Source organism: Erythrolamprus reginae, chromosome 7 (genome assembly GCF_031021105.1).
Source record: "Erythrolamprus reginae isolate rEryReg1 chromosome 7, rEryReg1.hap1, whole genome shotgun sequence".
Taxonomy (NCBI): domain Eukaryota; kingdom Metazoa; phylum Chordata; class Lepidosauria; order Squamata; family Dipsadidae; genus Erythrolamprus; species Erythrolamprus reginae.
The window spans coordinates 7,909,950-7,927,349 of record NC_091956.1 but is presented as its reverse complement, the minus strand read 5'-3'; the positions used below and the strand labels follow the sequence as shown (position 1 = coordinate 7,927,349).

At 44.3% G+C, this 17,400-nt stretch overlaps 1 protein-coding gene across 1 annotated transcript in view; it reads right to left on the bottom strand.

Moving 5' to 3' along the window:
- Window positions 1–17,400, bottom strand: part of FRAS1 (Fraser extracellular matrix complex subunit 1) — a 214,211-nt gene that overhangs the window by 183,727 nt on the left and 13,084 nt on the right. The window contains exons 6-10 of the mRNA XM_070756926.1: window positions 11,064–11,207; window positions 8,149–8,289; window positions 5,263–5,403; window positions 3,793–3,966; window positions 760–900 (exon numbers count right to left, since the gene is read on the bottom strand). Of these exons, the coding sequence (XP_070613027.1) occupies window positions 760–900; window positions 3,793–3,966; window positions 5,263–5,403; window positions 8,149–8,289; window positions 11,064–11,207 (741 nt within the window). The remainder of the gene's footprint in view (window positions 1–759; window positions 901–3,792; window positions 3,967–5,262; window positions 5,404–8,148; window positions 8,290–11,063; window positions 11,208–17,400) is intronic.

Here is a 17,400-nt window from a genome sequence, read left to right as displayed (position 1 = left end):
TTGTGGCAAAAAATGGAACAGCTCCGAGTGACCGCGCAGCTCCAAGTGACCGGCGGGTGGGCATGCGCCTCCGAGCGAGATTTGGCTTCTGCGCATGTGCAGGAAGCGAAATCTTGTGAGAGGACGTGCGCGGAAGCAAAACAATTGCCAAAATCTCACATGGCCGCACGTCTTCTCACGAGATTTTGTTTCCTGTGCATGTGCAGAAGTCAAGCCTCACTCGGAGGTGCGCACGTAACCAATGATCACCCAGAACTCCATGCGCATCACATCAATAGTGGCGGTAAATAGGCGGTAAGCACGAATCCCAGCGACCGATTAGGTCCCACAGAGTGGGTCTTCTCCGGGTCCCGTCAACCAAACAATGTCGTTTGGCGGGACCCAGGGGAAGAGCCTTCTCTGTGGTGGCCCTGGCCCTCTGGAACCAACTCCCCCCAGAGATTAGAATAGTCCCCACCCTTCTTGCCTTTCGCACTCTTCTTAAAACCCACCTCTGTCGTCAGGCATGGGGGAATTAAGATATTCTTTCCCCCTAGGCTTCTACAATTTATGTATGGTACGTTTGTATGTATGATTGGTTTTATAACAAGGGTTTTTAGCTTCTTTAGTATTGGATTGTCGCATGTTGTTTTGACCACTGTTGTTAGCCGCCCCGAGCCTACGGAGAGGGGCGGTATACAAATCCAATAAAATGAAATGAAAAATGACTGCCTGTCCTTTTTGATTCTACTGTCCAGGAGTTCCGCTCTGGACACTCACCATAGCAATGGCTTTCGTGAGGATACCATCCCTCTGGACACTCAGGGATGCACCGTCCTTCATGAAAGACTTGAGGAGAGGCACAAGCGGTACAGTTTTCCGAAGACCCTCCATAGCAAGAAAGGCAGGAAGAGTGGCACGCTGCAGCGGGAAAAAGGAGAAGAGCAAATTTGATCAATAAACCTATACACTTTGTCAAAGATGGCGGGACTTGTGGGCAGAACAGTGTTTTTCAACCTCGCCACTTTAAGAAGTATGGACTGCAACTCCCAGAATTCCCCAGCCAGCCGTGGAACTCTGGGAATCGGAGTCCACATCTGTTACCAGAGTAAAGTATGAGCCGGGGTGGCGCAGCAGGTAGAGTGCTGTACTGCAGGCCACTGAAGCTGACTGTAGATCTGTAGGTCAGCGGTTCAAATCTCATCACCGGCTCAAGGTTGACTCAGCCTTCCATCCTTCCAAGGTGGATCAAATTAGGACCCGGATTGTGGGGGCAATAGGCTGGCTCTGTTATAAAGTGCTGTTGCTAACATGTTATAAGCCGCCCTGAGTCTAAGGAGAAGGGTGGCAAAAAAATCGAATGAATGAATGAATGAATGAATGAATGAATGAATGAGTGAATGAAATAAGTAAGTAAGTAAGTAAGTAAGTAAGTAAGTAAGTAAGTAAGTAAGTAAGTAAGTAAATAAATAAATAAACAAGCAAGCAAGCAAGCAAGCATAGGGAGGGTGAAAAAACAGCCCAATGGGCCTACCAGAAGTTTGTTTCTGACCTTCCGGTAGGCCTGTTGGGTCCATTTTTTGCCATCCACAGGCTTCAAAGGCTTTCCCGAAGCCTGGGGAGGGTGTAAAACAGCCCAACAGGCCTACCAGAAGTTTGTTTCTGAACTTCCAGTAGGCCCGTTCAGTCCATTTTTTGCCCTCCACAGGCTTTGGAGGCTTTCTTGAAACCTGAGGAGGGTGAAAATGGCCTCCCCTCAGCCCTCCAGAAAACAATCCTCCGACAATCAGCTCAGCAGCACGCCTCGCGTGCCCTCAGATATGGCTCCGGGTTCCACCTGTAGCATGCATGCCATAGGCTCGCCAACAAGGCTCTAGGGGATGCTTTATTTCTGAATTTCCTGCTCCAAGCAGAGGTTTGAATTATTTGGTCTTCGGACTCTCCTGCCGTCTACGCGGCCGTGATCTGCTAGTCTCAGCAACCTCCCCTCGCGTTCCAATTTCCCCCAATCTGTATCATAAGCAAATTTTGTTGCTTTGTGGTACTTATTCTGGGCACAAATGCTGAGCTGGTGCTTTTAAGAGAGAAGAAGGCGATGTGGTATTGTTAACTAAAAAAACCCACTCTTGAGAACAACAAAAAGAATTCAAAACTACCTTTCAAGAGGATTTTCTTCCAATAAATGTCAGGACAATCTAAATCACTTGACAAAACCACTTTTTATTAGCTCATCACTTGAAGGCAGTTTATTGGTCTGCTCGGGGATGTGTTTTGCAGATGTGGATGTTATCCAGATCTACAGAATTCTATCTTTCAAGGTGATTTGTACCGCGGCTGCTTCAGATTTGGAGTTAAGGGAGATGTGTGTGTGTGTGAATGTGTGTGTTTTGTGGGGGGAGAGGAAGAGAAAGAAAGGATGGATAGATGATAGTGAGGGAGAGACAGAGAGGTAGAAGAGAGAAAGAAAAGAGAAAGAGAGAGATGATGGATAGATGATAGCGAAAGAGAGAGAGACAAAGAGACAGAGAGACAAAGAGAGAGAAAAGAGAAAGAGAGAGATGATGGATAGATGATAGTGAAAGAGAGAGAGACAAAGAGACAGAGAGATAGGAGAGAGAGAAAGAGAGAAAAGAGAGAGGAAATAAAAGAAATAGGACAGAAGGAAAGAGAGAGATAGGATGGACAGAGATAGGAGAGAGACAGAGACAGACAGAGAGAGAGAAAAGAGAAAGAGAGAGATGATGGATAGATGATAGTAAAAGAGAGAGAGACAAAGAGACAGAGATAGGAGAGAGAGAAGGAGAGAAAAGAGAGAGGAAATAAAATAGATAGGACAGAGGGAAAGAGAGAGATAGGATGGAGAGAAAGATAGGAGAGAGAGACAGAGACAAAGAGACAGAGAGAGAGAAAAGAGAAAGAGAGAGAGAGAGATGATGGATAGATGATAGTAAAAGAGAGAGAGACAAAGAGACAGAGAGATAGGAGAGAGAGAGAGAAAAGATAGAGTAAATAAAAGAGAGAGAAAAGATAGAGTAAATAAAAGAGATAGGACAGAGGGAAAGAGAGAGATAGGATGGAGAGAGAGATAGGAGAGAGAGAGAGATAGGAGAGAGAGAGAGACAAAGACAAAGACAGAGAGAGAGAAAAGAGAAAGAGAAAGAGAGAGTTGATGGATAGATGTTAGTGAGAGAGAGGCAGAGATAGGAGAGACAGATAGAAAAGAGAGATAAAAGAGAGACAAAAATTAAAACATGGGGGAGGGAGAGAGAGCTATAAAGCTCTCTCCACTTACTTTCCCTACCGTCACATCGCACAAATGGCCCTCTGCACATGCCCAGAAGGTTCTTTACCGACTGTGGTGACCGCAGAACTGGTTCTGGGGCGTGAACAAGCCACACCATTGCTGCTGTTTCGGCAAGCAGGTAGAAATTTCCGCGAGTAGTATGTGAGAACTAGTCCAAACCGGAGCAACCCACCCAGGCGGGGGTTCCACTTACCGGCCACTACCAGTACACTCTCTGGGACTGTTGCGGGAAGGCGCGCATGTGCAGAAGCAAAAAAACCACCAAAAATCGGCAAAATCTCACAGGTGAGAGCGTCCTCACGCAAGATTTTGCTTGTGCGCATTGGGGGCACAGAAATGTGTGTTCATCTCCATTTCCGCTACCGGAGCCCCAAACCAAGCCGTATCGGCTGCAACCGATTGCTAAACCCGCCACTCCTGTATAGCACTGTGAAGTGGTACATAAGCCTTAAGTGCTATTGCTATCGCTAAGCGCTATCAACTTGGGAGAGAACAAGACCTTGGCTCACCTTTGCAAATCCCATCTTCGTTACCGTAGAAGTGGGTTCTGCACTGAAGCAAGCAGGAACCCACGGGCCCCTCCTCAAAAGGCAGGTGTGGTTGAAGTTTTTCCTCTGGATTCATGCATTGCATACAGTGGGAATGCTCCGGGCCAACACATGCCCTGCAGGATGAATGGCAACCTGCAGAAAAAGAGTCGGAGAAATCAAACCGGTCAGGTACACACTCCAAACAGATAATTAAATCTGCAGAAAGAACCTTGCAAACACTAGTCTGGAGGACAGAAGGAAAAGGGGGGACGTGATCGAAACATTTAAATCTGTTCAAGGGTTAAATAAGGTTCAGGGGGAAGTGCTTTTAATAGGAAAGTGAACACAAGAACAAGGGGGCGCAATCTGAGGTTAGTTGGTGGGAAGATCAGAAGCTACGTGAGAAAATATTATTTGACTGAAAGAGTAGTAGATCCTTGGAACAAACTTCCAGCAGACGTGCTTGGTAAATCCACAGTAACTGAATTTAAACACGCCTGGGATAAACATTTATTTATTATTTAGATTTGTATGCCACCCCTCTCCGAAGACTCGGGGCATATATCCATCCTAAGATAAATATATCCATCCTAAGATAAAATACAGGAAATAGTATAAGGGCAGACTAGATGGACCAGGAGGTCTTTTTCTGCCGTCAAGCTTCTATGTTTCTAACTGGCCTGCCTTCCACAGAAGACCTGCTTATTTATTTCAGGGGGGGGGGAGTCTCGAATGTTTTCCAAGCCCTAAGTCTTTGCAGGGTTTTTTTCATTACTCTAATTTGCTCTGAGTAAGCTTCTTTCCAGCCCTAATCAAGTGCTAACAATGTTCCCAGCTCTTACTGGCTTGCAAGCTCTTTCATTGTTACTCTCTCAGAATAAAAAAAAATTAAGCCCTTAACCAGGGGATAAGATAAGGTGCTGAAGCTGACCAGACTAAGGACGCTAGCCAGATGAATACCTGGTAAGCAGATTATTTTCCCTATTTTCCTCCCCCAAACTAAGGTGCGTCTTATATTCCAGTGCGTCTTATACTCCAAAAAATACGGTATTTATTTCAGGGATAAAAAAGTCTCGAAAAGGTTTCTGGAGTACAGTGGTACCTCGACATATGAGTTTAATTCGTTCCAGACCGGAGCTCGTATGTCGATCAACTCGCATCTCGAACGAATGCCTTTGGACTTTGTTTTTCGCGCCGAGATAACCGGAAGCAAGGAATTCTTGCGCCACCTAGTGGAAGCTCGGCTTGTATCCCGAATTTGAGCTCGGGTGTCGAACAGAAAATTTGCTCGCGTCTCGGCTCATAACTTGGAATACTCGCATGTGGAGCAGCTCGTATCTAGAGGTACTACTGTACTGAAAAAGTTTCCAAACGTCAAAACTACAGGAGAAAGTTAAATAGGAGAGATTTTATCCATTGGCTGATAAAAGACAGGGATGTATGGGCTACCTTTGCAGATGTTGTGGTGCTGATAAAAGCCCTCTGCACAAGCGAGGAGACACCGCCCCTGGTAGAAGGCCCGCGGGAAGGAGCAGGAGATACACTGAGTGGGCAAAGGCCCTGTGCATCCGGTGCAGGAACTGTGGCAAACTGGGAAGGAAGGAAGAAAGAAAACGTCAATAATCCAACCTTTTTCACAATTTGGATCTTAGAATAACGTAATAGCAGAGGAAGAGTCGGGAGGGACTTCTTAGAGATCTTCTATAGTGAATGGCCGCAAACATTTTTACAACCACACTGTGGGCGTGGCTTATTTTGTGGGTGTGGCTTGCCAGCCATGTGACCAGGTGGGAGTGGCTTGACAATCATGTCATCCCGGGGGTGGTGGCTTAAAGGTCATGTGACTGGCTTAAAGGTGGCCATCTTGGCATCAGTCACGTCAAGGGTTAGGGTTAGGGTGCCTGGCCTCTACTCCCCTCAAAGAGATACAATCTCCCTCTCTATTTACTATTACTGAACCACATCCAAAATACACTATTTAATTCTATGTATATATGCCATATGTGTACATACATATTACACACAGGGACAAAAAAATATACATTATCTACTACATGAACTCTTCTAAAATGATACACATTCAACCTCATTTACTGCAATACCCACAGCCCAGAAGGGAAAAAAAAGGAAAAAAATCAGAATTTTTCCACCGGTTCTGTGTACCTGACCGTACCTGTAGGAATTGGTTACAAACCTCATATACCCCCTAGTGCTTATTTTGGGGCCCAAAAGAAAATAAGACTTATTTTGGGCAAAACACTGGTATTTCTAGCAAAACTGCCAGAATCTGTTACAGCTTTGCTGGTGAACTCAAAAGATTCATTTTTCTCTAGTACTCTATTTTTTTTAACTCTTCAATTCCATTTCAAATCTATTGTTAATTTAATTTTAATACATGTGTTACATATTTAACTAATGCTGCCTCTTTTTCTCTTTCTGCCATCCAGGTTCTGTCAATTCTACTTCTCATTTCTTTATTACTCTGACATTATATTTACCTTAACTATTTTATTTATTTATTATTTTTACTTTCAACCCATTCATAACATTTCCCCCACATTTTGTAAAACTCCGAGTCTTCTTTATCTTTAATTTTCATTTTCTTCTTTAGACAGAATGAATAATTGAGATTTAGGATTTTTTATTGTTTTATATGAAAGAGATTCTATAAGTACAGTGTATTATTACTCATTGAAGATACATGTGTTGTTATATATGTATGGGTCTATGGTGGAGAAAAAATTAATATATATATACAGTGGTACCTCGTGATACGAACCCCTCGTGATACGAACCCCTCGTGATACGAACCCCTCGTGATACGAACCCCTCGTGATACGAACCCCTCGTGATACGAACCCCTCGTGATACGAACCCCTTGTGATACGAACCCCTCGTGATACGAACCCCTCGTGATACAAACCCCTCGTGATACAAACCCCTCGTGATACAAACCCCTCGTGATACAAACCCGGGGTTCGGAAATTTTTTGCCTCTTCTTACGAACTTTTTTCGGCTTACGAACCCACCGCAGATCGCAAAATGGCGCTCCGCTGGGTGGCGGCACCCGGCTGTCACCTTTTAAAACAGCTGGGGGGCTTCTCGGCGTTCTCCCAAACCCAAAAGTTTGGTTTCAGGTTCCGGAGGCCGCCAAGAAGCGCCCGGCTGTTTCAGAAGGTTAAAGCTGGGCGCCGCCGCTCGGCGGAGCACCGTTTTTGCGATCAGCGGCGGCGTTTTCGGTCGGACGTCTTTGTGACGTCAGAACTCCGCCCATGGAATTCCCTATTGGGATTCCCCACCTCCTTTCTAGCCTCCAGATCGGCCGAAAACGCCGGCGCCGATCGCAAAAAGGGCGCTCCGCTGAGCGGCGCCACCCGGCTGTAACCTTCTGAAACAGCCGGGCACTTCTCGGCGGCTTCCGGAACCCGAACCCAAACTTCCTGGTTCGGGTTCGGAAGAACCCCGAGAAGCCCCCCGGCTGTTTTAAAAGGTGACAGCCGGGCAAGGGCGCCCAGCGGAGCGCCATTTTGCGATTTTTTCTTTCTTTCTGCATGTATTAATCGCTTTTGCATTGTTTCCTGTGGGAAACAATGTTTTGTCTTATGAACTTTTCGCCTTACGAACCTACTTCTGGAACCAATTAGGTTCGTAAGACGAGGTATATATTTACAAATATTCATTTTTTCTCACCATGGATATCTATATATCCAAACTAAACTCTGTTGTTTCTCCTGCATCACATAATATATGTGGGTATATGCATTTTATTTATTTATCTGTCATGTTTATGTAGTGTATATTGGAGATGGTGACCCTTTAAGAGCTGTATGCACCCAATGAATTCGAACCAGATAATATACCAGAAGACTCCAATTTAGAGATGGATCCCTGTTCTTTCAGTTCATCAGTATTCCAGGAAGACTACAGCAGCTGATTTAAGCAAAAGGTCTATTTGTTATGCAAAACGGCAACGCTAAACAGCAAGGCGGCTCGTTTTTAAATAAGATTTTCTACTCCCCGACTGATTATTTCAATGAGGCTAAAAGCATCTATTATGTAGAGTTTTCACACAACGAAGCATGAAGCTATTACTTGCACCCAATGATACGCACACATACACATACATTGCATACGAATGCACATGTTAGAGATGGATTCCTGGAGATTCAGACCGGTTCGGTAGAACCGGTAGCGGGAATTTCTCCCTTCTCGTTGAACCGTCAGTAATGGCCAGCTAGACATCTTGTTTCCAACTCTGTTCAGCTGTTAAACAACAATTCAGTGTTCCAAAAACCTATTTAACAAAGATTTCCCCAAGAGGTAGCTGCCTCTTACCTCTGCACTTGCGGGAACCATCCGCGTAGTAGCCATGGGGACATTCCGATAGGCAGTGGCCATCCAGAAGAACTCGGCCCGAAGCACAGGACAAGCATCTCAATTGCTCCAGGTAACACCTTTCACAACCTTCAGGGCAAGCTGGCAAAGAAGAGAATCTGGTTACACAACAGCTAGCCTTTGGTTTAAAAGCAGTTCACTTAGGGACCGTCCCGAGTTACAACAACCCTGAAAAAATGTGATTTATGACCATTTTTATACTGGTGATGGTTGCAGCGTCCTTAGGGGTCACATGATCAACATCCAGGCGCTTAGCAACTGGTTCACATTTATGACGGCCGTAGTGTCCTCCTGGGGACCTTCTGAAAAGCGGAGTCAATAGGCAGGAAGGATTTGTTTCACAAGCATGTTACCGCTTGTACAACTGAAATGGTTCCATTCCATTCATTTAGTCTTATATACCGCTTCCTGGTGCTTTTACAGCGCTCTCTAAGTGGTTTACAGAGTCAGCCTATTGCCCCCAACAATCTGAGTCCTCATTCGGCCACGCGAGCAATCATGGGCCTTCCTAGATACGCCCATGTCTCGACAACACTCCATGCCAGCACTGGCTACCGATCAGTTTCTGGACACAATTCAAAGTGGCATCGGACCAGAATACCTTTGGGACCATCTTCTCGTGCACAAATCCCAGCAGCCGATCAGATCCCACAGAGTTGGCCTTCTCCAGGTCCCGTCAACTAAACAATGTTTGTCTGGTGGGACCCAGGGGAAGAGCCTTCTCTGTGGCGGCCCCGACCCTCTGGAATCAACTCCTCCCAGAGATTAGAACTGCCCCCACCCTCCTTGTCTTTCGTAAATTGCTGAAAACCCACCTATGTCGCCTGGCATGGAATAACTGATGTATGGTATGATTGGGATGTGTTTTTAAGTATTGAATTTGTTCATATTGTTCACTACTGTTGTGAGTCTTCGGAGAGGGGCGGCATACAAATCTAATAAATTACTATTATTATTATTATTATTATTATTATTATTATTATTATTATTATTATTATTATTATTATTTACCTCAGACCTCGAAAGGATGGACGGCTAAGTCAACCTTGAGCCAGTGGTGAGATTTGAACCGCTGAACTACAACTAGCATTTACCTAAAGTAGCCTGCAGTGCTGCACTCTAACCACTGCGCTACCCCGATTCACTTAATTGCAGCATGAAAGGACATAAAATAAGGGCAAAACTCGCTTCACTATTGGTCACACCTCATCACACAAATTTGAGGCGTAATTGTGGTCATAAGCCTCGGACCAGGGGTGGGTTCCGCTTACCTCCTCTACTAGTTCACCTCACGTCGGAAGTGCGCAATACGTCAGGGAAATTACCCTCTGCACATGCGCAGAAGCCTTTGCGCATGCACAGGGGGTTCTTTGCCAGTCACTTTCAAGGAGTGGCAACCGGAGGACCAGTGGCCATCTACCCATCGCTGCCAGTTCGGCGAGCGGGAGCAATTTTCTGCCACCGATTTGGCTGACCCACAACCCACCACTGCCGAGGACTACCTACAGTCAGTAACGGGCAGCCAAAATTTTTACTGCCATGCTGTGGGTGTGGCTTATTTTGTGGGTGTGGTTTGATGGTCACGTGAATGGGTAGGAGCGGATTGCCGGCTATGTGACCAGGTAGGAGTGGCTTAAACGATCATCATCGTTCAAGTGAATGGTTAAGCCCTCGACTTCCAAGAACAAGGGGGCACAATCTGAGGTTAGTTGTGGGAAAGATCAGAAGCAAGGTGAGAAAATATTATTTGACCGAAAGAGTGGTAGATGCTTGGAACAAACTTCCAGAAGACGTGGTTGGTAAATCCACAGTCACTGAATTTAAACATGCCTGGGATAAACATAGATCCATCCTAAGATAAAAATACAGGAAATAGTATAAGGGCAGACTAGATGGATCATGAGGTCTTTTTCTGCCGTCAGTCTTCTATGTTTCTATAAAATTCCCCAAGAGGGCTTGAAAAAGGAGTGGCGTTTAACACCAAATATTTATGCGAGCAGGTGTGGCTCTCTTCTGCTGATAAACCCACCCTTAACTCCGGATAATATTGTGTTTACCGTCTGGTTAAACAAAGTTTTCCCTCAGAGGAGAATTTAAATGAATGCCTTGCCCGTGAGGCAAACTGAGGTATGGGTGAGGCTGTTTGAAGAGATTGGAGGCACTGTGAAAAACTCTTTTTTTTTAAAAAAAAGGGTGGTTTCCTACATAGAAACATAGAAGAAACATAGAAGATTGACGGCAGACATCTCATCTGCCCTTATACTATTTCCTGTATTTTATCTTCGGAGAGGGGCGGCATACAAATCTAATAAATAATAATAAATAATAATAATATGTTTATCCCAGGCATGTTTAAATTCAATTACTGTAGATTTACCAACCACGTCTGCTGGAAGTTTGTTCCAAGCATCTACTACTCTTTCAGTCAAATAATATTTTCTCACACGTTGCTTCTGATCTTTCCCCCAACTAACTTCAGATTGTGACCCCTTGTTCTTGTGTTCACTTTCCTAATGAAAACATTTCCCTCCTGAACCTTATTTAACCCTTTGACATATTGAAATGTTTCGATCAAGTTCCCCCTTTCCCTTCTGTCCTCCAGACCATACGGTAATTTTAAAATCTAAGTAGATTTCTAACATGTTTGTATTACCTTGTTGTAAAGCCGCCCCGAGTCTCAGGAAAAGGATGGCATGGAAATTGAATAATAAGTAAATAAATAATAAAAATAATTAATAAACCCACTACTGATTATCACCCTCCAGCCCTGATAAGGGGGCAAACAGCTGCACGGATCTCAACAGCTTGCTAAAAACTGAATTAAAGACACAGGCAGGGTTGGGGGGAGCTGTTACCTCTGCAAACTCCATCCGTAGCGTAGAAGCGCTGCCCGCAATTAGCCACGCACGTGCCTTCCAGTAACACGAGAGACGGGTCCCGGCAGGTGGAACAGTTGTTTGCCGTCGGACCGCGGCACGTAACGCAGGATTTGTGACAAGCTGGAGGCAAAGGGAAACATTTCCAAGTCAATTAGAGCAGCTCTTTTACTCTACTCAGCGGGCGTCAATTCTCCTTAATGCTCAAGGAAGACCACCTAGCTAGATTTAAGGGGGAGAGGGGAGAAAAACAGAGGAGGGGTAGGCAGGTTCAGATCTGGAAAAGGGATCTTGTGTTGTATGTTTTTTATATAATGGGTTTTTAGATATTTTTTTCTTTTAAATATTAGATTTGTTAATATCTGACAAGACGGAGTGGCTGTGGGTTTTGCGTCCCAAGGACAATTCCATCTGTCCATCCATCACCCTTGGGGGGGAATTACTGACCCCCTCGGAGAGGGTCCGCAACTTGGGCGTCCTCCTTGATCCACAGCTCACATTAGAGAATCATCTTTCGACTGTGGTGAGGGGGGCGTTTGCCCAGGTTCGCCTGGTGCACCAGTTGCGGCCCTATTTGGACCGGGAGTCACTGCTCACAGTCGCTCATACCTTCATCACCTCGAGGTCCGACTACTGCAATGCTCTCTACATGGGGCTACCTCTGAAAAGTATTCGGAAACTTCAGATCGTGCAGAATGCGGCTGCGAGAGCTATTATTACTGTTGTTAGCCGCCCTTACTGTTGTTAGCTGCCCCGAGTCTATGGAGAGGGGCGGCATACAAATCTAATCAATCAATCAATCAATCAATCATGGGCATTCCCAGAGCCTCAGGGGAATCCCCGTGCTTCAGCTGACAACAGAAGCAGTGTTCCCTCTAATTTTTGTTTGGGTGGGCGGAAAAGTATAGTGTCTGAGCGGCAGTCCCTTCGGGACTGGGCGTCACAGAAATAATAAACAAACAAACAAACAAACAAACAAACAAAAACCCACCCTATTTTTCCTCAGAGAATTTCAAAATAAAATACTGTACTGTGTGTCTATAACAGTGAGCTCATAATAGGGCAACTCTATCAATATCAAAATGCCACTTAAATAGTTGAGCTAGTTTCAAACTAGATTTTGATTTTCTTTCTCTCTTCCTTACTCCCATTCTTTTTCTTTCTCTTTTCCTTCCTCTCTTTTTTCTATCTGTTTCTCTCTCTTCCTCTCTCTCTCCTTCCCTCTCACTCTTTCCCTCTCGGCTTCTGGGCAGGTTTAGAAAACTCTGAGTTGATGATGATTTTTAAGTGAGCGATTGCTCACTGCTCAGCTTAGAGGGAACTATGAACAGAAGTCCAGAGGTGGGGTTTCCCAGCGAGGGGAGCCTCAGGGGAATCCCCGTGCTTCAGCTGACAACAGAAGTCTGGAGGTAGGGTTTCCCAGCAAGGGGAGCCTCAAGAGAATCCCTGAGCTTCAGCTGACAACAGAAGTCCAGAGGTGGGGTTTCCCAGCAAGGGGAACCTCAAGAGAATCCCTGAGCTTCAGCTGACAACAGAAGTCCGGAGGTAGGGTTTCCCAGCAAGGGGAACCTCAGGGAAATCCCCGCGCTTCGGCTGACAACGGAAGTCCGGAGGTGGGGCATCCCAGCGCCGGCAGCTTGGGTTCGTAAGGTGAAAATAGTTCGGAAGAAGAGGCAAAAAAATCTTAAGCACTGGGTTCGTATCACAAAATGTTCATATGAAGAGGGATTCGTAAGACGAGGTATCACTGTACTCTCTATATTCTATTTATATAACACCAACATATCTTACTAGGCGACACTAAACTAACCAACCAACCAACCACAAACTAACCACACAATCAACAACACCTATGCAAAGGTGCATTACAGTTTATACAGTTCTTAACCAATCAGATCATAGCACATTCTGCTGATCCACTGTGACTCAGCTTTCCTTTTAATTTACACTAATTACATTCTATTCCATTGTAACTGGAATATTACTTTCGGTACTAATCTTGACATGGCAGTCACTAAGCGAGTCACTTGCTAAATGAGGTGCTACTTGTATAGCACCATGAAAATTGCGCTGTTAAATAAATTAGTTTTGCATCATGGAAGGGGTGGGGAGAAGTAGGAGGAGAAGGAAAGGAAGCAAGGGAAATGGGGGGGGAGAAGAAAGGAAGGAAGGGAGGAAGGGAGGAAGGAAAAAGGGAAGAAGAGAGGGAGGGAGAAGAAAGTAAAGAAAGAAAGAGGGGGAGAAAGAAAGAAAGAAAAGGGAGGGAGGGAGAAGAAAAGAAAGAAAGAGAGGGAGGGAGGGAGAAAGAAAGAAAGAAATTAAGAAGGAAGGAAAGAAAGAAAGAAAGAAAGAAAGGAGGGAGGGAGGAAGGAAGGAAAGAAAGAAAGAAAAGGGAGGGAGAGAGAGAGAGAGAAGAAAGGAAAGAAAGAAAGGGAGAAGGAAAGAAAGAAAGAAAGAAAGAAAGAAGGAAGGAAGGAAGGAAGAAAGGAGGGAGGGATAGAGGGAGGGAGAAGAAAGGAAAGAAAGAAAGGGAGGGAGAAAGAAAGAATGAAGGAAGGAGGGAAGGAAGGAAGGAAAGAAAGAAAGAAAGAAAGAAAGGAGGAAGGGAAGAAAGAAAGAAAGAAAGAAAGAAAATATTTTAATTTTCTGTCCCCGTATAGAGCACAGGCACTGTCACATTTTTAATGTCCTCTTGATTAAACCCATGCCAAACACTCCTGGTTCTTAAAAATAGGTTTATGGGCCACCAAAGATCAGCTGGCCAAAATCCATCCGTCGGCACAGGAGGAATGAAGAGCGACTCCGAATATACCAAAGGGCCAAGGGGATAGTTTTGTGTTTCCTGGAAAGGTTAATGCCGGCATCTCCTGCTGAATGTCACTCCACGAAATAAAGGGAAGAGTGCAGATTGCAGGCCATATTTAGAAAGCAGTGGGGGAGTCACTGCAGAACCAGGAAATTTTATTTATGGCGCTTGTAATGATTGTGGCATGTTAAGTCCTGTGCTGCCAGAATTTACATCAGAGCTTTTTTTAGCTATTGTGTTATTATTATTCTTTTAAAAAAAAAAAATAATTATACTCATGCTCATCCAAATGTTCTAAAGTTTATTTTTAATTCTACAGCCAGGCACGTATCAGCTTGTCGGGAAAGCCAAAAAAAATAATAAAAATCCTGACTTGGGTGGGGGATGTACCCACCGATATAAATTTATAAGACTAGGGAGGAAAATCCCAAATTTGTCATTTATAACTAGGATCAGTCATTTGGTCACTTATAGTGATGGGCGAACTGAACCTGCACAATTCGGGTCCGTACCGAATTTTGCGGTGTTCGGTATGCCGAACACGACCCCGAAATTTTTCCAAAGTTCGGGGTCGTGTTCGGCGTTCGGAGCTTTGACGTCACGGGAAGGTTGCTAAGGACGCCAAGGTGATCACTTCCTTGATTTCATGGAATCCTTAGTAACCTTCTGGTGACTTCAAAGCTCCGCCCCCGGAATCTCTTCATGGGAGAGATTCCCCAGCTTCTTCACGTAAAAATAAACATTATTATTTTTACGAAAAAGGACACCGCAGTGGCGCTGCAAGCAAAGGGCGGTCCTTTCACGTAAAAATAAACATGTATATTTATTCCATGGAATCCAGGAAGTGATCACCTTGGCATCCTTAGCAACCTGCTGGTGATGTCAAAGCTCCGCCCCCGGAATCTCTTCGTGGGAGGGATTCCCCAGCTCCTTGAAAGGGAGGTCTTCACGTAAAAATAAACATTGTTATTTTTACGAAAAAGGACACCACAGCGGCACTGCAAGCAAAGGGCAGTCCTTTCACGTAAAAATAAACATGTATATTTATTCCATGGAATCCAGGAAGTGATCACCTTGGCGTCCTTAGCAACCTGCCGGTGATGTCAAAGCTCCGCCCCCGGAATCTCTTCCTGGGAGGGAATTCTCCGTCCAGGTTCAAGTTTGGTTCGGCCGAATTTTGCGTAACATTCGGCCGAACTTGCCGAACCCGAACACCGTTGGGTTCGCCCATCACTAATCATTTACCTTCTGGCTAGTCTATCACAATAAATTGTGAAAGTAGGGTCAAAACAGAACATTGCTCCATTGCAATTCTGCACAACTTATCATTTTATAGTCTTGGGGTGTGGGCAGTGATGGGCTGCTGCCTCCACGGGGCAGTTTATGCACTATTAGTAAGTTTATGCACTATTTATTGAATACTTAATAGGGTTTTTTTTAATTGTCCTTCCTTCTCTAGTACCTTAGTATGATCCTTAATTACTTTTAAAATAGGAAATAATTAAATAGTATGTTTTTACCCATAAATGCTTTAATCATTATCTACAACTGAACTTTTATAGCAATGAAAGAAAATTGAGCTACTTGCCTAATCTGTTATCATACTGAACCTTGTGGGTTCAGGACAAAACCTTCAAATGTTACTGTGCTCCTCAACAAATAATGCTATCAGTTGTCCCTTTGGTGGCTATTCAAATAATCTGTCTTCATCAACTGAAAAAGAGTCCAAGCACCTACTTGAAAACTTATCTTGGTCGAAAAGCCACTCCCACCCAGTCACATGACCTTTGAGCCACCCTCTGGCCACACCCACACAATAAGCCCCACCCACAGTGTAAAGTTTTAGTAAATTAGTAAATTAGTAATACAGTTTATGCATGGGATGTTTGTGTGCATGTTTTCTTTTTAATAAGGGTTTTTTAATGACTTTTAATTATTAGATTTGTTATATATTGTGTTATTGTGTCATGACTTTTAAAGCCCTACATGGCAATGGACCAGATTACCTCCGGAACCGCCTGCTACCGCACGAATCCCAGTGACCGATAAGGTCCCACAGAGTTGGCCTTCTCCAGGTCCCGTCGACTAAACAATGTTGTTTGGCGGGCCTCAGGGGAAGAGCCTTCTCTGTGGCAGCCCCGGCCCTCTGGAACCAACTCCCCCCAGAGATTAGAATAGCCCCCACCCTCCCTGTCTTCTGTAAACTACTCAAGACTCATTTATACCGCCAGGCATGGGGGAGTTGAGATAGCTCTTCCCCCTAGGCCATTACAAGTTATGCATGGTATGTTTGTGTGTATGTTTGGTTTTATAATAGGGGTTTTTAGTTGTTTTTTATTATTGGATTGTACATGTTGTGTTTATTATTGTTGTTAGCCACCTCGAGTCTGCGGAGAGGGGCGGCATACAAATCCAATAAATTATTATTATTATTATTGCTGCTGTTGTTGTTGTTGTTGTGAGCCGCCCCGAGTCTATGGAAAGGGGCGGCATACAAATCTAATAAATTGAACTGAATTGAATTGAATTTTTTGCAGCCCTTCACTGGGCTTGGGGGATGTCAAATCTTGTTGTTTTATTAAAGCTAAGCAGATTTCAGCCTTAAGCCAGAGGTCTCCAAACTTGGCAACTTTAAGACTTGTGGAATTCTGGGAGTTGAAGTCCACCAGTCTTAAAGTCGCCAAGGTTGGAGACCCCTGACCTTGGTGGCATCTGAAATAGAGAAGCCCCCGGGGCGATATTTACACAAGTTGCACACAAAGAGGAATAAGATAGTAAAGATCAGCCCGAGAAGACCTACGAAATGTCTCCGATGAAATACTTCCACGCTTTAAAAGCAGGATTCTTAGCAGAAGTGGCCATTAGCCAGGATTGCAACCAGGAACGCTATTAACTTTCCTTGCACCATCTAGGCTTGGCTATATTTCTAAGAGTGTTTATTTATTTGCTTTACAGAAAGAAATGTTGTTTTTAAAAGGGAGGGGGGATAGAAAAATGTGTGAAGAACAAACCAAGGAAAATCCAATAACCAACTTAACAAAAGCCAACAGAGAATTAAAAACTAGAAAGAAAGCAGGAACTATTTATTGTGTAGCATAAAACGTATTATCAAGTGTCAAACAAGTTTCTAAATTGGCATTAATGATCTTTTTTTCTTTTCTAAGTTGCAAAATGTCATAAAGTCGATGCCTATCCATATTTTTGTTTTATACGAGTCGCCCAGAATGTAATGCACCACATTTTTTTCTCCAACAATTATTTATTGAACACAATGAAACTTACACACAAAAAAGAATGATGTTTCTTCTACGCTCCCTATTTTTCCATGTAATCTCTGTCCCGTTCTATGGTCTTCCTCCAGTGAAACACAAGGGCATGAAAGCCCTGTCGGTACCACTCCTTGTTCTGGTCACGAAGCCATTTCTGCACTGTGCGAATCACCTCTAATGTCCTCACCCTCTGTGTCCAGTGACTAACTGTACTTCTGTCGATTGCAGATTCTCCATAAAC